A 13,988-nucleotide genomic window follows, 5' to 3' on the forward strand; every position below is an offset into this window, starting at 1 on the left:
GATGTAACACATGTTCCTATACGTCCTGCCTCGCCTCTATACAGGGAGTCCAGCAGTCCTTCCAGGTGAGATAGCGGTTCATGTGTACCTCCTCTCACATCATCTACTGCATCCTGTTTTCCCGTTGTGAGACTTATCATTGACTTGGCAACTGCTTTGCCAAACACACGTTCTGTCCACCAAGGCCTGCAGGATCTCCGGGTTACTAACCATTTCAACTTGTTTTCTCATTTCTGTACTGACCTTTCTGTCCTGTGACTCTTTCATTGCCAAATTAAGGCCATATGCAAACTGGGGCCTCATACAGCACCTCATATTCCACTTGGGTAGTTTACAACCCAATATTATGAATATTGAATTCTCCAATTTTATGTAACTTCTACAAATACCCCCTGCCCCCCATCCCCTCCCCCCCTCACGCCCCACCAATAAACTCCTCTCCTTACTTTTCTCCTCATTCACTCCCCTCTCCTGACTGAACTTGCACTGGTTTCTCTACTCACCCTCCATCTATATTCCTTCTCCAGTTTAAACATTTACAACTTTTCTACCCTCAACCGTCACAATTCGCAACTCTTTATCTTTTTGGCTCACACCAGTTTTTTCATCTCTTTGTCCAACAATCTGCCTATCAAAGAAAACGCTTACCTGTGTTCACCTGTTACTGGCCTTGCTTCCAGCTTTCTATCCTACCCCCCTGCCCGCAATCAGTCTGAAGAAGGGTCCTAACCCAAACTTCACCTATCCATGTTCTCCAGAGATGCTGCCTGAGGTGCTGAGCTACTCCGGCATTTTGTATCTTTTTAATACTTAATTACCTGTACATTTACTGCATTTTTGGGGATGATGACAGAAGCTTCCTCGTGGCGATCCCCGGAAACGACGACACGATGCACTCAGTGACGCGTTGGGCGACCAATTCTGTCAACATGTTGGACGAAGACAGAACCCAACAGCGAGCTGTAGGTCGTCTGACACACGAGCGAACAAACTGCATTATTATGATATTGCATCTTTAGAAATGAGGCACCATATATTGTTCTGAGTAACAAAGTACACCTTACAGACACATTCTATTGGGTTTATGCACTGGAATTTATGATTGGGAATCCAGTCTGTATCGTGCCCTTTATAGGGTTCCAGTTCTGCAGCCTATTAACCAATTAGATGAAGAAAATGTAAATAAAGCGAACAGTCTAAATGTGAAGTGGTAATTGGAACATCTAATACAATGCCAGATTATGTCTAAAAAGTAAAATAGAGGGGGTGGATAATAGGATTAAAATAAGGAAAATAAATAAACATTTTTCTTATTTATATTTGAAATACTAAACAATTAACAGCTGCAAGAGTGAGACTTTACACGAAAAATATATTTTTCATATTTTTGCAGTATTACAAATTTAGCAACTTAAAATGATTTACACTTGAAAGAACAAGTTCTAATATTACTTGCGTGTTTTGTGATTTTCTGATTAAAAGTCGATGCCATGTTGTGCATCACAGCTGTCTCCATAGGTACTGCTATAGTGACTGTGTCACAGGTGCAGAGCAATTCTGACAGAAAGTCCCAGATTCTTGGGTTTACTGAGCAAGTGTGGTGATAGATATGCCATCTAATTTACATATTTAGTAAGTGTGCTGACAGCCTTATTCATTTCACAAAACGCAGGCCAACATAATACTGTTTTGATTTTGTTTTCTACAAACAGAACAATTTATATACTCTCGTTCATACATCAACTTTAAATCTAACGTTGCTGCCAGTCTTTAATAACACAATATTACATTTTGTAAATTAAACATTTTTAGAATCATAGAAACATACAACACATAAACAGACTCAGCCCACCTCGGCAATGATACCTACATGCTAATCTTGTTGGGTCCTATCCCCTTATGCCTTTCCTAACCAGGTACCTGTCCAAATGCCTTTTAAATCCTGTGATTGAGAGACAAGGTTATTGAGAGTGGGAAGAGAGGAAATTGATCCGCCCTTGATAGAGATCTTTGAATCCGTTTTAATCGCAAGTGAGGTTCCAGGCATCTGGAGAATAGCCAGTGTTGATCTTTTGTTTAAGGGCAACAGGGACAAACCAGGAAATGACAGGCTGGCGAGCCTTCAAGAGACAACAATCAAGAGTGTTTAATTGTCAGATGCACTGGGAATGGAACAGTGAAATTCTTACTTACTGCAAGTTTACAGTTACATTAACGCAACAGCATAACAAATAGTTATATAATAAATGGTACAATAAATGATATAATTGGTCAATACATTGGCGCAGCTGATAGAGTTGCCGCACACAGCGCCAGAGACCTGGGCTTGATAAACTTCTATCAGGTCTCACCCTAGCGTCCAACTTTTCTGAAAAAGCAATACAAGTTTGTCCAACTTTAGTTTTTTCCCTTTTTTCTGCAGATTACCAATTCCCACGAAATCCGATGGGGTCACGGATCCTTTGCCAAATCTAAATGCCAAGGAATCCTGACATTGCTTTGACGATTAACTGTTTATGGGGTCTCCAGCAGAGCTAACTGCAGACAGTACTTTCTGAATATGCCAGTAAATTGGGAGTTCCGCTATAACAGCGCATGTATAGATGTCTCAGACATGTGTAGGCAGGATCTGCAGATGCTGGTTTAAAACGAAGATAGACACAAAAAGCTGGAGTAACTCAGCGGGTCACATAGGAACTCTGGAGAAAAGGAATAGGTGGCGTTTCGGGTCTGAGGAAGGGTCTCGGCCAGAAACGTCACCTACCTAGTCCTTTTTTCCAGAGATGATGCCTGACCTGTTGAGTTACTCCAGCTTGTTGCGTCTGTCTCAGATATGCAGCTGTTTAAGTAGGTCATGAATAGATAAGTACAAACGGTTCTGTTTGGGCAAAATATGAGCCAATGCTTGTTATTTTCATTTCGTAATTATCAAAGTTTTGGGGGTCTTTATGTTCTTTTTGATATATTATCAAGCCCAGTGTAAATTTAAACCGAAGATAAACAAAATGCTGGAGTAACTCAGCAGGCCAGGCAGTATCTCTGGAGAAAAGGAATAGGTGATGTTTAGGGTCAAGACCCAGCTTAAGACTGAGTCAGGGGAAAGGGAAACTAGAGTTATGGAAAGGTTGTTTCCGATTCTTATGTTATTGTGATGATTTGCGTTAATTTAAAATATCCAAACCATGGCCAAATACGGATCTCTCAACAAGTAGTCGAAACTGAAATAAATATACTTCCATGAGAAAAAAATACATGTTTCGAAAGGATTAACCTGCGGTTCCAGGTGTAGAAGAAGCAACGGTGAGGTATTAATGCCATTTTAATCAAGTAATTATGAATACAAAAAGTATTTATTAACATCTGATAAATCAAACAGTACGAGATAAATGACCCAGCAAAGCGAAGGAGCAAACACTGCGATCGATTATAAACCAGGCTGAGTATTTGAGTAAGAAGTTAAATTAAGATATTAAATCAAGATATAATCCTAGCAAGTGATGCGGGTTGCTTCTGGTTTCACTTTCACACGAGCGAGGTATTTCATCGCTCATTTGCTGTACAACGCGGGCAGGGCGCTGTACAGCAAGGCGATGGGACTAAAGGGCCGATCATTGCCAAAGATCAATGCACTGATGCCCCGCATAACACAGACTCCAGAAGAAAAAATATCCAGAGAACCATATGTATTCATGGCAGGAGCCACAACGAACTGCAAATGGTGGAATCTTGAGCAAAACACAAAGTGCTGGAGGAACTCAGCATGTCTCTGGGGGATATGGATCGGGTCGAGACCATTGTTCACATTGATTGCAGTGGAAGAGAGAAATTGGAAAAGAGACGGGGGCGGCACAAACCTGGCAAGTGGATACAGGTGTTCAGATCCTGAACGTCAAAAGCAGTCATTTCTAAAGTTTTCCGCCCCATAATGTCGCCTGTTATTCCCTCCCCAGATGCTGCCTGGCCCATTGAGGGCGGCACAGCGGTGCAGTTTGTTGAACCGCAGCTTCACAGCGCCAGGGAACCCGGCTCCATCCTGAGCTGTCCGTGCGGCGCTTGCACGTTCTCCCTGCGACCGCGTGGATTTAACTCTGGGTGCTCCGGTTTCTAATCACATCCCAAAGACAGGTTAATTGCCATCTGTGGATTGCCTCTAGTGTGCAGTCAGTGGATGAAAAGGTGGGATAGCATAGGACACGTGTGAAAGAGTGTGAGAAGGAACTGCAGATGCTGGTTTAAACCGGAGATAGGCACAACATGCTGGAGTAACTCAGCGGGACAGGCAGTATCTCTGGAGAGAAGGAATGGTGACGTTTCGGGTCGAGACTTCCGCAGAGATCGTTCCCTCCGCAACTCCCTGGTTAACTCATCCCTTCCCACACAAACCACCCCCTCCCCAGATACCTTCCCCTGCAACCGCAGAAGATGCAACACCTATCCCTATACCTCCTCCCTCGACTCTGTCCATGGACCCCGACAGTCCTTTCACGTTAGGCAGAGGTTCACTTGCACTTCCTCCAACCTCATCTACTGTATCCGTTGTTCAAGATATGGACTCTTATACATCGGCGGGACCAAACGCAGATCATTTCGCGGAACACCTTCGCTCAGCCCGCGTGAACTAACCTGATCTCCTGGTTGCTGGACACTTTAATTCTCCTTCCCATTCCTACACACACCTTTCTGTCCTTGGTCTCCTCCATTGTCATAGTGAGGCCAATCGCAAATTGGAGGAACATCATCTCATATTTCGCTTGGGCAGTTTACAGCCCAGTGGGATGAATATTGTTTTTCTCATTTCAGGCAGCCCTGTATTCCCTCTCTCTCTATCCCGCCCCCACCCAAGTCGCACTAGCTTCTCATTTTCACCCTTCAAACAGCTTACAACGGCCTGTTTCCGTTATCATCGTTACCTTTTTGCATCTTTCATTCATTGTTCTTTATCTCTCCACATCACCGTCTATATCTCTCCTTTCCCTTATCCCTAACCAGTCTGAAGAAGGGTCTCGACCCGAAACTGTTTTTATTAATGGCCATCTTAGGCTCTGGACAAATCCTGTTGGCCGGAAATAGATTGCAGCATTTTAAAGTACAGTAGATTATTCTGTTCGTGCAGTCATCTAGTTTAATTTTGCGCACTTTACATTTCCCTCAGAACTGCCTTTGTGGAATGTAAGCATCGCAGAGACAGTCGGCTGCGTGTACGATGTGGTTTAGTTGCCATGTAATCTGTGACAGACTACACACGTGAGCTGTGCACCAATACCTGAGGAAACCGGAGAGATGACTCCTGTGACTGACTGTTTGCATAAAGCTGCGCACACTGTCGCTCACTCGCACCAAGTCTGCTGCACAATAGTACCTCGGCCGCCGGATCCTCGCAGATCTCCGCTCTCCGAGCCTGCGTTTGGCAGGATTGTCATGTCTGCCCTTGCCCGGAACGTCACCCACTCCTTCTCTCCGGAGATGCTGCCTGTCCCACTGAGTTACTACAACATGTTGTTTCTACCTTCTGCGCTGTGAGGATCTGCGGGTCGCCGCCGCTGACGTCTGGTTGTTGTTAATCCATCCTCTCTGGCAGACACATACAGGGGCGAGGGGATCGGGGCGCTGCACCTCCGGACTTTCCCCAGACATTCGCGCAGGAGCCGGAACAAGCAGCGAGCTCCGGGAGATGCTGGTGGGATTGAAAGGGAAAACCTTTACGTTAGTCTTCGAGAACATGTTGCCCAATGCCTCTGGCAACCCGGGCGATGCCATGAACGGCGCTAACTCAACACACAACGGGACTGCAAGCAGCGCCTTCAGCCACACGATCTTTATCTCGTTCATTTACTCGGTCGTGTGCTTCGTCGGGCTGTGCGGGAACTCCCTGGTCATCTACGTGATCCTGAGGTACGCCAAAATGAAGACAGCAACCAACATCTACATCTTAAACCTGGCAATTGCCGACGAACTGTTCATGCTGAGCGTGCCCTTCCTGGTGACGGCCACGCTGCTGGATCACTGGCCCTTCGGCTCGTTGCTCTGCCGGCTGGTGCTCAGTGTGGACGCCGTCAACATGTTCACTAGCATCTACTGCCTCACTGTCCTCAGCGCGGACAGGTACATCGCGGTGGTGCACCCCATCAAAGCGGCCAGCTACAGGAGACCCACCATAGCCAAAGCAGTGAACCTGGCGGTGTGGCTGCTGTCCACGCTGGTGATCTTGCCTTTCATCATATTTGCAAACACGGCCCCCAACCCCGACGGCTCCGTGGTCTGCAACATGCAGATGCCCAAACCCGACAGGCAGTGGCTGGAAGTGTTCGTGGTCTATACGTTCCTCATGGGCTTTCTCATTCCCGTCGTGGCTATCTGTCTGTGCTACATCCTCATCATTGTCAAAATGAGGGCGGTGGCTCTCAAAGCGGGCTGGCAACAGCGGAAGAAGACGGAGAGGAAGATCACCTTGATGGTGATGATGGTGGTGACCGTGTTTGTGATGTGCTGGATGCCATTTTACATCGTACAGTTGGTGAAGATATTTCTGGGGCGACAAAATCTGACCGTCAGCCAGCTGGTGGTGGTCTTAGGTTACGCCAACAGCTGTGCTAACCCTATTCTCTACGGCTTTCTGTCGGACAACTTCAAGCGATCGTTCCAGAGGATCCTGTGCCTGCGATGGATGGACAATGTTGCAGAGGAGCCCATGGATTACTATGCCACGGCCCTCAAAAGCAGACCATACAGCGCGGAGGAATTCCAACAGGACCCGATGGAGTCAGAGAGTGTGTACCGCAATGGTACCTGTACCTCAAGAACCACCACCCTCTGAGTACTCGCGGGTCAGCTACGCCAATCCAACAAAGAGGCTGCCCTCCGCCTTGGTGGTCGGAGTAATGGGACAGATTTCTGACGTCTTATTATGATTTCTGGTCGCTTTGCCCGCTCTCTTGCTTTAGATTGTGAAGATAACAGTTTCTGTTTAACAAGGCTGCGATTTGGAATGTCCGGTGGCGGTTCTTTTTCCACGAAACTTTGCCTTAATTCAGTTTAAGCTTAATTCAGTAGAAAAACATCTCTCGCGTTTGAACCACGCTGCACGCCTTGTGTTATTGTTGGCAACACGCAATGTTCATTTAAAAAATGTTTCTGTACAGTTTTGCGGGCTTCTTGAAGAGTCTTGTCAGTGCTGTAAAATTTCAAGTCATTTGAAACTCTCTGCGTTCATTTCGCATCGTCCTGTCGCTGCGCTTAGTTTGACATCGACGGTCCCTAAAAGTAATCAGTTAGTGAAAGTCAGGTTGTAATATCTGATGCTGCTGCAAAGGCAGCGTCAATCTGCCAGCCTGCCTCGTTTCGTCAAATGAATGAAAGATTCTTACTGCATCGCCCTTGAAATGGAGGTTATTTAGGCGATTACGTTTTTATTGCGACACTCCATACATATTAATTGGAGAAATGTAGCTTTGGTGAGCAAGAGGTCAACCAGTCAAATGATTGTTATTACTGTTCTTCGCTTTCATCAAACGAGAAGCCGTTCAGGGAGACTCAAGAAACTGCAGATGTTGGACACTTGATTGCCAGAAGAACCAAGCGGGTCGGGCAGCATCTGTAGAAGGATCCTGGCCCGAAACGTAGTCCGTTCATTCCCTCCACAGATGCTGCCTAACCCGCTGAGTTCTTCCAGCATTGTGTTTTGCTCGAGAAGCCATGCCTGACAGCTTCGACCCATGCACTCTGTGAGCTTTTTCGTTTCACATCTGCTCCCCTCGTGTTATCCCACTTTTCACATCGCTAGCTACACAGCTGCGGCAATGTCCCATGCAATTCAGGACGTGTTACGTGTTGCCTTCTCCAATTGCAATGTCAAGAACTACTCGAGGTTCAGACGTTGATTCCGCGCTTGTAGTTGAACACCTACGCATAACGATGGAGCGACCTACAAATTGTCATGGGAAATGTCTGGGTCATTCTAGTCTCAAAGACAGCATATCCTTAATGGTTCAATTGAAGCCATGAGCCTTTGATGGAGTCACTGGATTTGGCAGCACGCCCTTCTCCCAACCTTCTTAAGTCACGTACCTGAACCCCCCACAGATCGTTTTTTTTAAATCATGCCCTACTGGACACGTGTTCATATAGTTGTTAACTGCGCTGATGTAATACGTTGATAGAATCATCATTGCATTATTTGACTCTGGGAAACTCTAGAAATCTTGCAACATTGGTATATACAGAAAGGCAAATCAAACTGATGCTAAAAGAGCAAAACACGAAAGTATTGGACAAACTGAGCGGCTTAAGCAGCGTCTGTGGCGGGAATGGATTGGGCGACGTTTCAAGTCTGAAGAAGGGTCTCGACCCGAAACATCACCCATTCATTCTCCCCAGATGCTGTAGATGCTGCCTGTCCTTCTGAGTTACTCCAGCATTTTATGATCTACCTTCGATTTAAACCAGCATCTGCAGTTCTTTCCTACACATAACTTCTATTTATTCCTTAGACGGAACAACTCAATAAATGTCCTCAGCATGGAATACACAATATCCGAGCCCCTATCCCCAGATTATATGCTGCTTTAAACAAGGAGAGTCTGCATATTTAAACATTACATAATGCAGCCTGCAGATTACAACAAGGTGAACGGCAGTGCAGCGGGTAGAGTTGCTGCTTCACAGCGCAAAAGATCCGAGTTCAATCCTGACCTCGGGTACTGTCTGTGTGGAGTTTGCACGATCTCCCCGTGAGCGCGTGGGTTGCCGCCGGGTGCTCCGGTTTCCTTCCGACATTCCAATGGCGTGCCGGTTTCTAGGTCAGTTTGCCTCTGTAAATTGTCCCTGGTGTGTAGGGAGTGGGTGAGAAAGTGCGATCGCATAGAACTACCGTTGTGTTCTATACGTGATGGTCGACTTGGTGCGTCTAAGGGCCTGTATGCATGAATTAAAAGTGTAGGGAAATCTCTGAAGTGCTTAAATTTATCTAGCGAACTTTGTCCCTCGCCTGGATCTAGTCGTTTCTATAACACACATTAGCACTTTACTGAGATCGAAGCCCTCTATTTTAACCCCATTCGATTCGCCGACACGTTACATTTCGAGTCTGATTTTTTGTTAATTTCTTCAATATTTCAAACAAAATACACGTATACGTTCAAAACAAAACCACGGTAGATTTTGGATCCACTTTTTCCCCCCACTGCCGCTGAGTGTTCGGTTTTTAACGGCATCTGCACAAATGTGTTTCCTTGAAACGACATTTGCTCATGAGATCAATGTCAACATGACTACACAGTTTATGTAGCAACTGCTATTGATTTAATGGTGCCTTGTCAATAACTAAATAACCACGTGCCCTGTAAATCTAAGTCACAGCGTCGTTTGTTTGTACATATCTATTCTAAGCATCTAATGCAGCAGTGAGTCAATAGACATTAGACAATAGACAATAGGTGCAGGAGTAGGCCATTTGGCCCTTCGAGCCAGCGCCGCCATTCAATGTGATCATGGCTGATAATCACCAATCAGTACCCCGCTCCTGCCTTCTCCCCATATCCCCTGACTCCGCTATTTTTAACAGTCCTATCTAGCTCTCACTTTAAAGCATCCAGAGAACCTGCCTCCACCGCCACACGACAAGTCACACGACAAGCTGAGTTTTACTCCAGCACTTTGTGTCTGTCTCTCTTGAGTAACACAGCCTACTGATGCACAAACGCGGGATGGAGGGGGGATTAGGCTTCTTGAACAATCAAAAGCTTTTATATGAATATTCAACAGAAAATAAACACGAGACGCTATATCTGCCGTGCAGCTGAGGGAAATACACAACTAACTGCAGATGCTGGTTTACAAAAAAAAAGTCACAAAACGCTGGAGTAACTCAGTGGGTCAAGCAGCATCACTGGAGAACGCGAGTAGACAATGTTTCGGGTCAGGATACTTCTTCAGACCCGGTCCGAAACATCGTTTGTCCACGTTCTCCAGAAATGCTGCACGACTCGCAAAGCTAATCCAGCGCTCTGTGTCTTCAGTTGATAGAAGCATTTTGGTATTATTACTGTTTCCTCTACGCATTGGTCACTTTAAACGGTCGCTGCACTCTTAAAGAACAAAACCTGTTGTGTATTGAAGTGAGAATCTGCTGGCCCAGTCATAGATCACAGCTTCAGGCAAAGCGCCACCACGCGGTTTCTCATTGAGTCACCGAAACTCTCAATTCACCATTTTCCTTGGGTTCGTTAATTTCGTTCTCACTCGCTGAAGGAGTATCCAGGTAGTGATTACCATTTATAACGGTCTTCTCATGGACTATGTCGTGCTCTTGGTGAACAGTGTCTACACGTTTGGGTTCTATTCGAAGTCCATTGTTTCCCGTTTTCCGGGCACCTCTGTAACGACGCTCTCTGATAATTATCACCGCAACCGCGACCAACAGCATCAGAGCGAGTGCCCCGATAATAACCTGATATATTAGGTTGGAATGTGCCTCCCGTTTTGCAGGTTCGGATCTCCCAACAGTGGGAGGAAGAGTCGCCGTGGGATTTTCAGCGCGACTGGATAAATGAGATGTTGATACCGGGGAGGCTGATACAAAGGCAGTGTTGGCAGACGGGTCCTCGCTGTCTTTCGGGAAAGTCCCGGACGTCACGTTAAAACCATATTCCAAGTCTCCCTCGGGAACGCAATGGTTCTGCTGGAGGTTGACTGAAAAACCCTTGTCGCACAAACAGAAGGAGTCTCGGGGCGACTGAAAGCATCCAAATCGACAAGAGCCATTATTTGTAACTTGCAGACAGTTGTTGCACAGGGATTCCAAGCTTCTGGACGAAGACCAGTTGACTCGCCCCTGCTGTAGCTCACACTTCACAGCGACTGACTTGCCGTTGGCACAAATAATGGTTGCTACCGAACCTCGAGGTACACGAGGAAAGAATTGGCTTGCATTGTTAGGGGTTTTATAAACCACGTTTCTAATGTCAGTCTGTAGGCTTTCGCACATCGGGTACTTACAGATGAAACCCTCGTTTCTTTTGGGGTCACACGTTGAATCATTCCACTTGAGTTGTATCCGCGTTGTGAAGTTTACCACAAGTTCCACGCATCTCCTGTGTGTGCACGTCCTCAATGGTTCCCGGGTCCAGGCGTTGTATGTAGAGCGGTCATTGCCACTGACCCATAGGAATCCACGCAACGGCTTTTCAGCAATGTAACACTGCTTGACCTTCCTGTGAAGTCCAATCCACAGGTGAAGCGGTCCGGGCGCCACATCCACACTGGTCTCTAAAAGCCGCTCAATGCTCCTTGCTTCGCGCTCACTGGCCATGGAGGTGAGGAACCCATTCTTAGCTTCACACTTCTCCTTTGTCCTCACAAATGAGCCCGCATCCCAGTGCAAACTGTAGCACGCACCGCCGTCGCAAAACGTTGGCGTTTCAGACCAAACCCCTGAATTTTCCCAACAATTCTGGAGCCAAAGGAAAATGAAGACCAAACGAACCATATTTGTTTTCATCTTTGCGCGACCTTCTCGGGGACGGAGTGAAACATGAGTTCGCGTTGTTTGCACTTGATTCGCACGCACTTCCAGGCAGATCAAACTGAAGTGCGCCTCAGCTCCAAGGGAAGTCTGGCAAACACAGTTAGGGCTTGCGTATCCGGTGGCGTGATGGTCGGAAGCAGGAACTTTATGAACCCTTTAAAGAGTCGCTTTGCTTTGCAAAAATATATTTGCAGACGTCGAAGCAAATCTTGCCCAGTGTACTGGTGAAGCTAATATGGGCTGGATTGAGCATAAAACACAATGGGAGAGTTAGCACAGAATTATTGTAAAGGAACACAATGAGTCGGTGCAGGCAACACGTAGAATGGTCAGTGTAGGATGGAACTGCAAATGCTGGTTTATACCGTAAACACAAAAAGCTGGAGTAACTCAGTGGGTTAGGCAGCATCTCTGGAGAGAAGGAATAGGTAACGCTTCGGATCGAGCTCCTTAGGTCAAAGCTGTTAGTGGACAGAGTGATGCAGATACTAAATTATTCAGTAATGAACACCGGTGTAAATGTGAATTGATGCCCACAATACAACATTATGCCAGAACCACTTATGTGACATTCACGGAACCAATTGAGGCATGCATATACATCGTATAGTTCTGGCCACCCGCCCTGCTATAGGAAGGACACAATTAAACAGGAAAGGATGCAAAGATGTATGAGGATGTTACCAGGCCTGGAATGGTTGTGTTATAAGGAGAGGCAGGATCTTTTCCCCTTGGAGTATGGGAGGCTGCGGAGTGACTTTATAGAAGTTTATAAAATCATGAGGGGTATAGATTAGGTGGACAGCCACAGTATTTTACCCAGGGAAGGGGGGCCTAAAAATACAGGGCATAGGTATAACGTGACAGGGGATTTTTTTTTTTAAAGGACCAGAGTGGAATTTTTTTTTCCACACATAGGATGGTGAGTATATGGAAGGAGAGGAAGAAATGGGTACCATTGCGATGTTTAAAAGACACTTGGACAGCTGCATGGGGGTCGGTTAGGCTAATTAGACTGCATGGATACGTTGGGCCAGAGGGCCTGTTTGTGTGCTCTGTGACTCTAATATAAAGAGTTGAATGAAATAGACAAGCAAACTCAATAATGGGAACAGTCTGATGCTCTTGAACCCTGTTTAGTGTTCCATAGATTAAAGCATAGATATATTGCTTGTGTACCTTTGTGTGGCCCCAATAAAATCTGCTGTTCATCCAATTCCATCGTTTTTGATTGATTGAAAGATACAGCATGGAATCAGGCCATTCGGCCCGTTGTCCGTGCCAATCAATCACCTATTCATCCACTTTCACATCCACTCCCCACACACTAGGGTGAAATTTACAGAAGACAACTAACCTACAAACATGCACGCCTCCAGACTGTGGGAGCAAACCAGAGCAACCAAAGAATGTCCACATGGTCACAGGGAAAACATGCACAATGCACAGAGACAGCACTCGAGCTGAGGATCAAACCTTGTTCTCTGGCATTGTGAGGCATCAGTCCCACCAGCTGTGTCACTATGCTGTGTTTAATCATTTTTTCATACAGTATAGATCACTATGAAACTACCATGGAATGATGTGTAGGTTGAACATTTATTGCATTTTTCCAGTGAAATACACTTTTCTGACGATGAACAGTAATTGCAGCGCATCAGTGAACAAGCCACAATAAGATGGAGGTAAACTGCCAAGTCAATACCCAGGCTGGTGGAGCAGGAATCCACTGAGTGATCTTACTCAGGTTGGTGTTACAGCCCAGATCCTGGATGAGGGCAATAACCATTCTATGCAATAAATCCAAGATACTGTGGGTCTTCTCCCTGTATATGGGAGGTTGATCTCACATGGAGAGCAACTATGGGTGTTGGCTGTTGGCTGGGAAGTGATAACAGATGGAGAATAAAGTTAGGAAAAGTATGGAGATATGACATTCAATGGTCAAGGGACAGGCCTGCACTTCTGTGAGCACAGATATTGGTACCGGGGTCAAGTAAGTTATTCTAATTACTCTGGGGAGTGAGTATGAACAAACTGAGGTCATGGTCCATATTATCTTTACTAACATCGGCAGAAAGGCGGAAAAGATTCTGCAGACAGTTGCAAAGAGATTAATACCCACGATCCACAAAGCAGTAGGGATTACTACCAGTTTCACCCAATAGGAATGCCAGTCCAGGACACTTCTTAGCAGCTCAGTATTCCAGATAACAGGAATTTAAAAACAATTTGGGAAATTGAACTGGGAAATTCCAATATTGTTTAAAGGAACAATTAAAATGGTGATGATTGATGAAATGTCAGAAACATCAATGATTCAGGTGTCACGTATTGAGTTAGGGTGGAAAAAGGGTAATTGCACAGCCAGGAGTGTGAAGCAGTGTGAACAGAAAGGAGAGATGGCACTTTAGTTATCTGTAGCATAGCTATCAATTTGGGGAGATTCAACCTGCACAAACCAAAT

The 13,988-nt window shown here is 45.7% G+C and overlaps 2 protein-coding genes across 2 annotated transcripts; one reads left to right on the top strand and one right to left on the bottom strand.

Moving 5' to 3' along the window:
- Window positions 1-5,554: 5,554 nt before the first annotated feature.
- On the bottom strand, window positions 5,555-12,803 carry clec14a (C-type lectin domain containing 14A). The gene has a single exon (XM_055640550.1). The coding sequence runs from the start codon at window positions 11,492-11,494 to the stop codon at window positions 10,175-10,177; it is 1,320 nt and encodes a 439-aa protein (XP_055496525.1). The 5' UTR covers window positions 11,495-12,803; the 3' UTR covers window positions 5,555-10,174.
- sstr1a (somatostatin receptor 1a) lies at window positions 5,672-6,814 on the top strand. The gene has a single exon (XM_055640552.1). The coding sequence runs from the start codon at window positions 5,672-5,674 to the stop codon at window positions 6,812-6,814; it is 1,143 nt and encodes a 380-aa protein (XP_055496527.1).
- Window positions 12,804-13,988: the final 1,185 nt, after the last annotated feature.

The sequence above is a fragment of the Leucoraja erinacea genome, chromosome 9 (assembly GCF_028641065.1).
Source record: "Leucoraja erinacea ecotype New England chromosome 9, Leri_hhj_1, whole genome shotgun sequence".
NCBI lineage: Eukaryota > Metazoa > Chordata > Chondrichthyes > Rajiformes > Rajidae > Leucoraja > Leucoraja erinaceus.

Coding starts and splice junctions, on each gene's coding strand:
- sstr1a (XM_055640552.1), top strand. CDS start 5,672: ATGCTGGTGGGATTGAAAGGGAAAACCTTTACGTTAGTCTTCGAGAAC.
- clec14a (XM_055640550.1), bottom strand. CDS start 11,494: ATGAAAACAAATATGGTTCGTTTGGTCTTCATTTTCCTTTGGCTCCAG.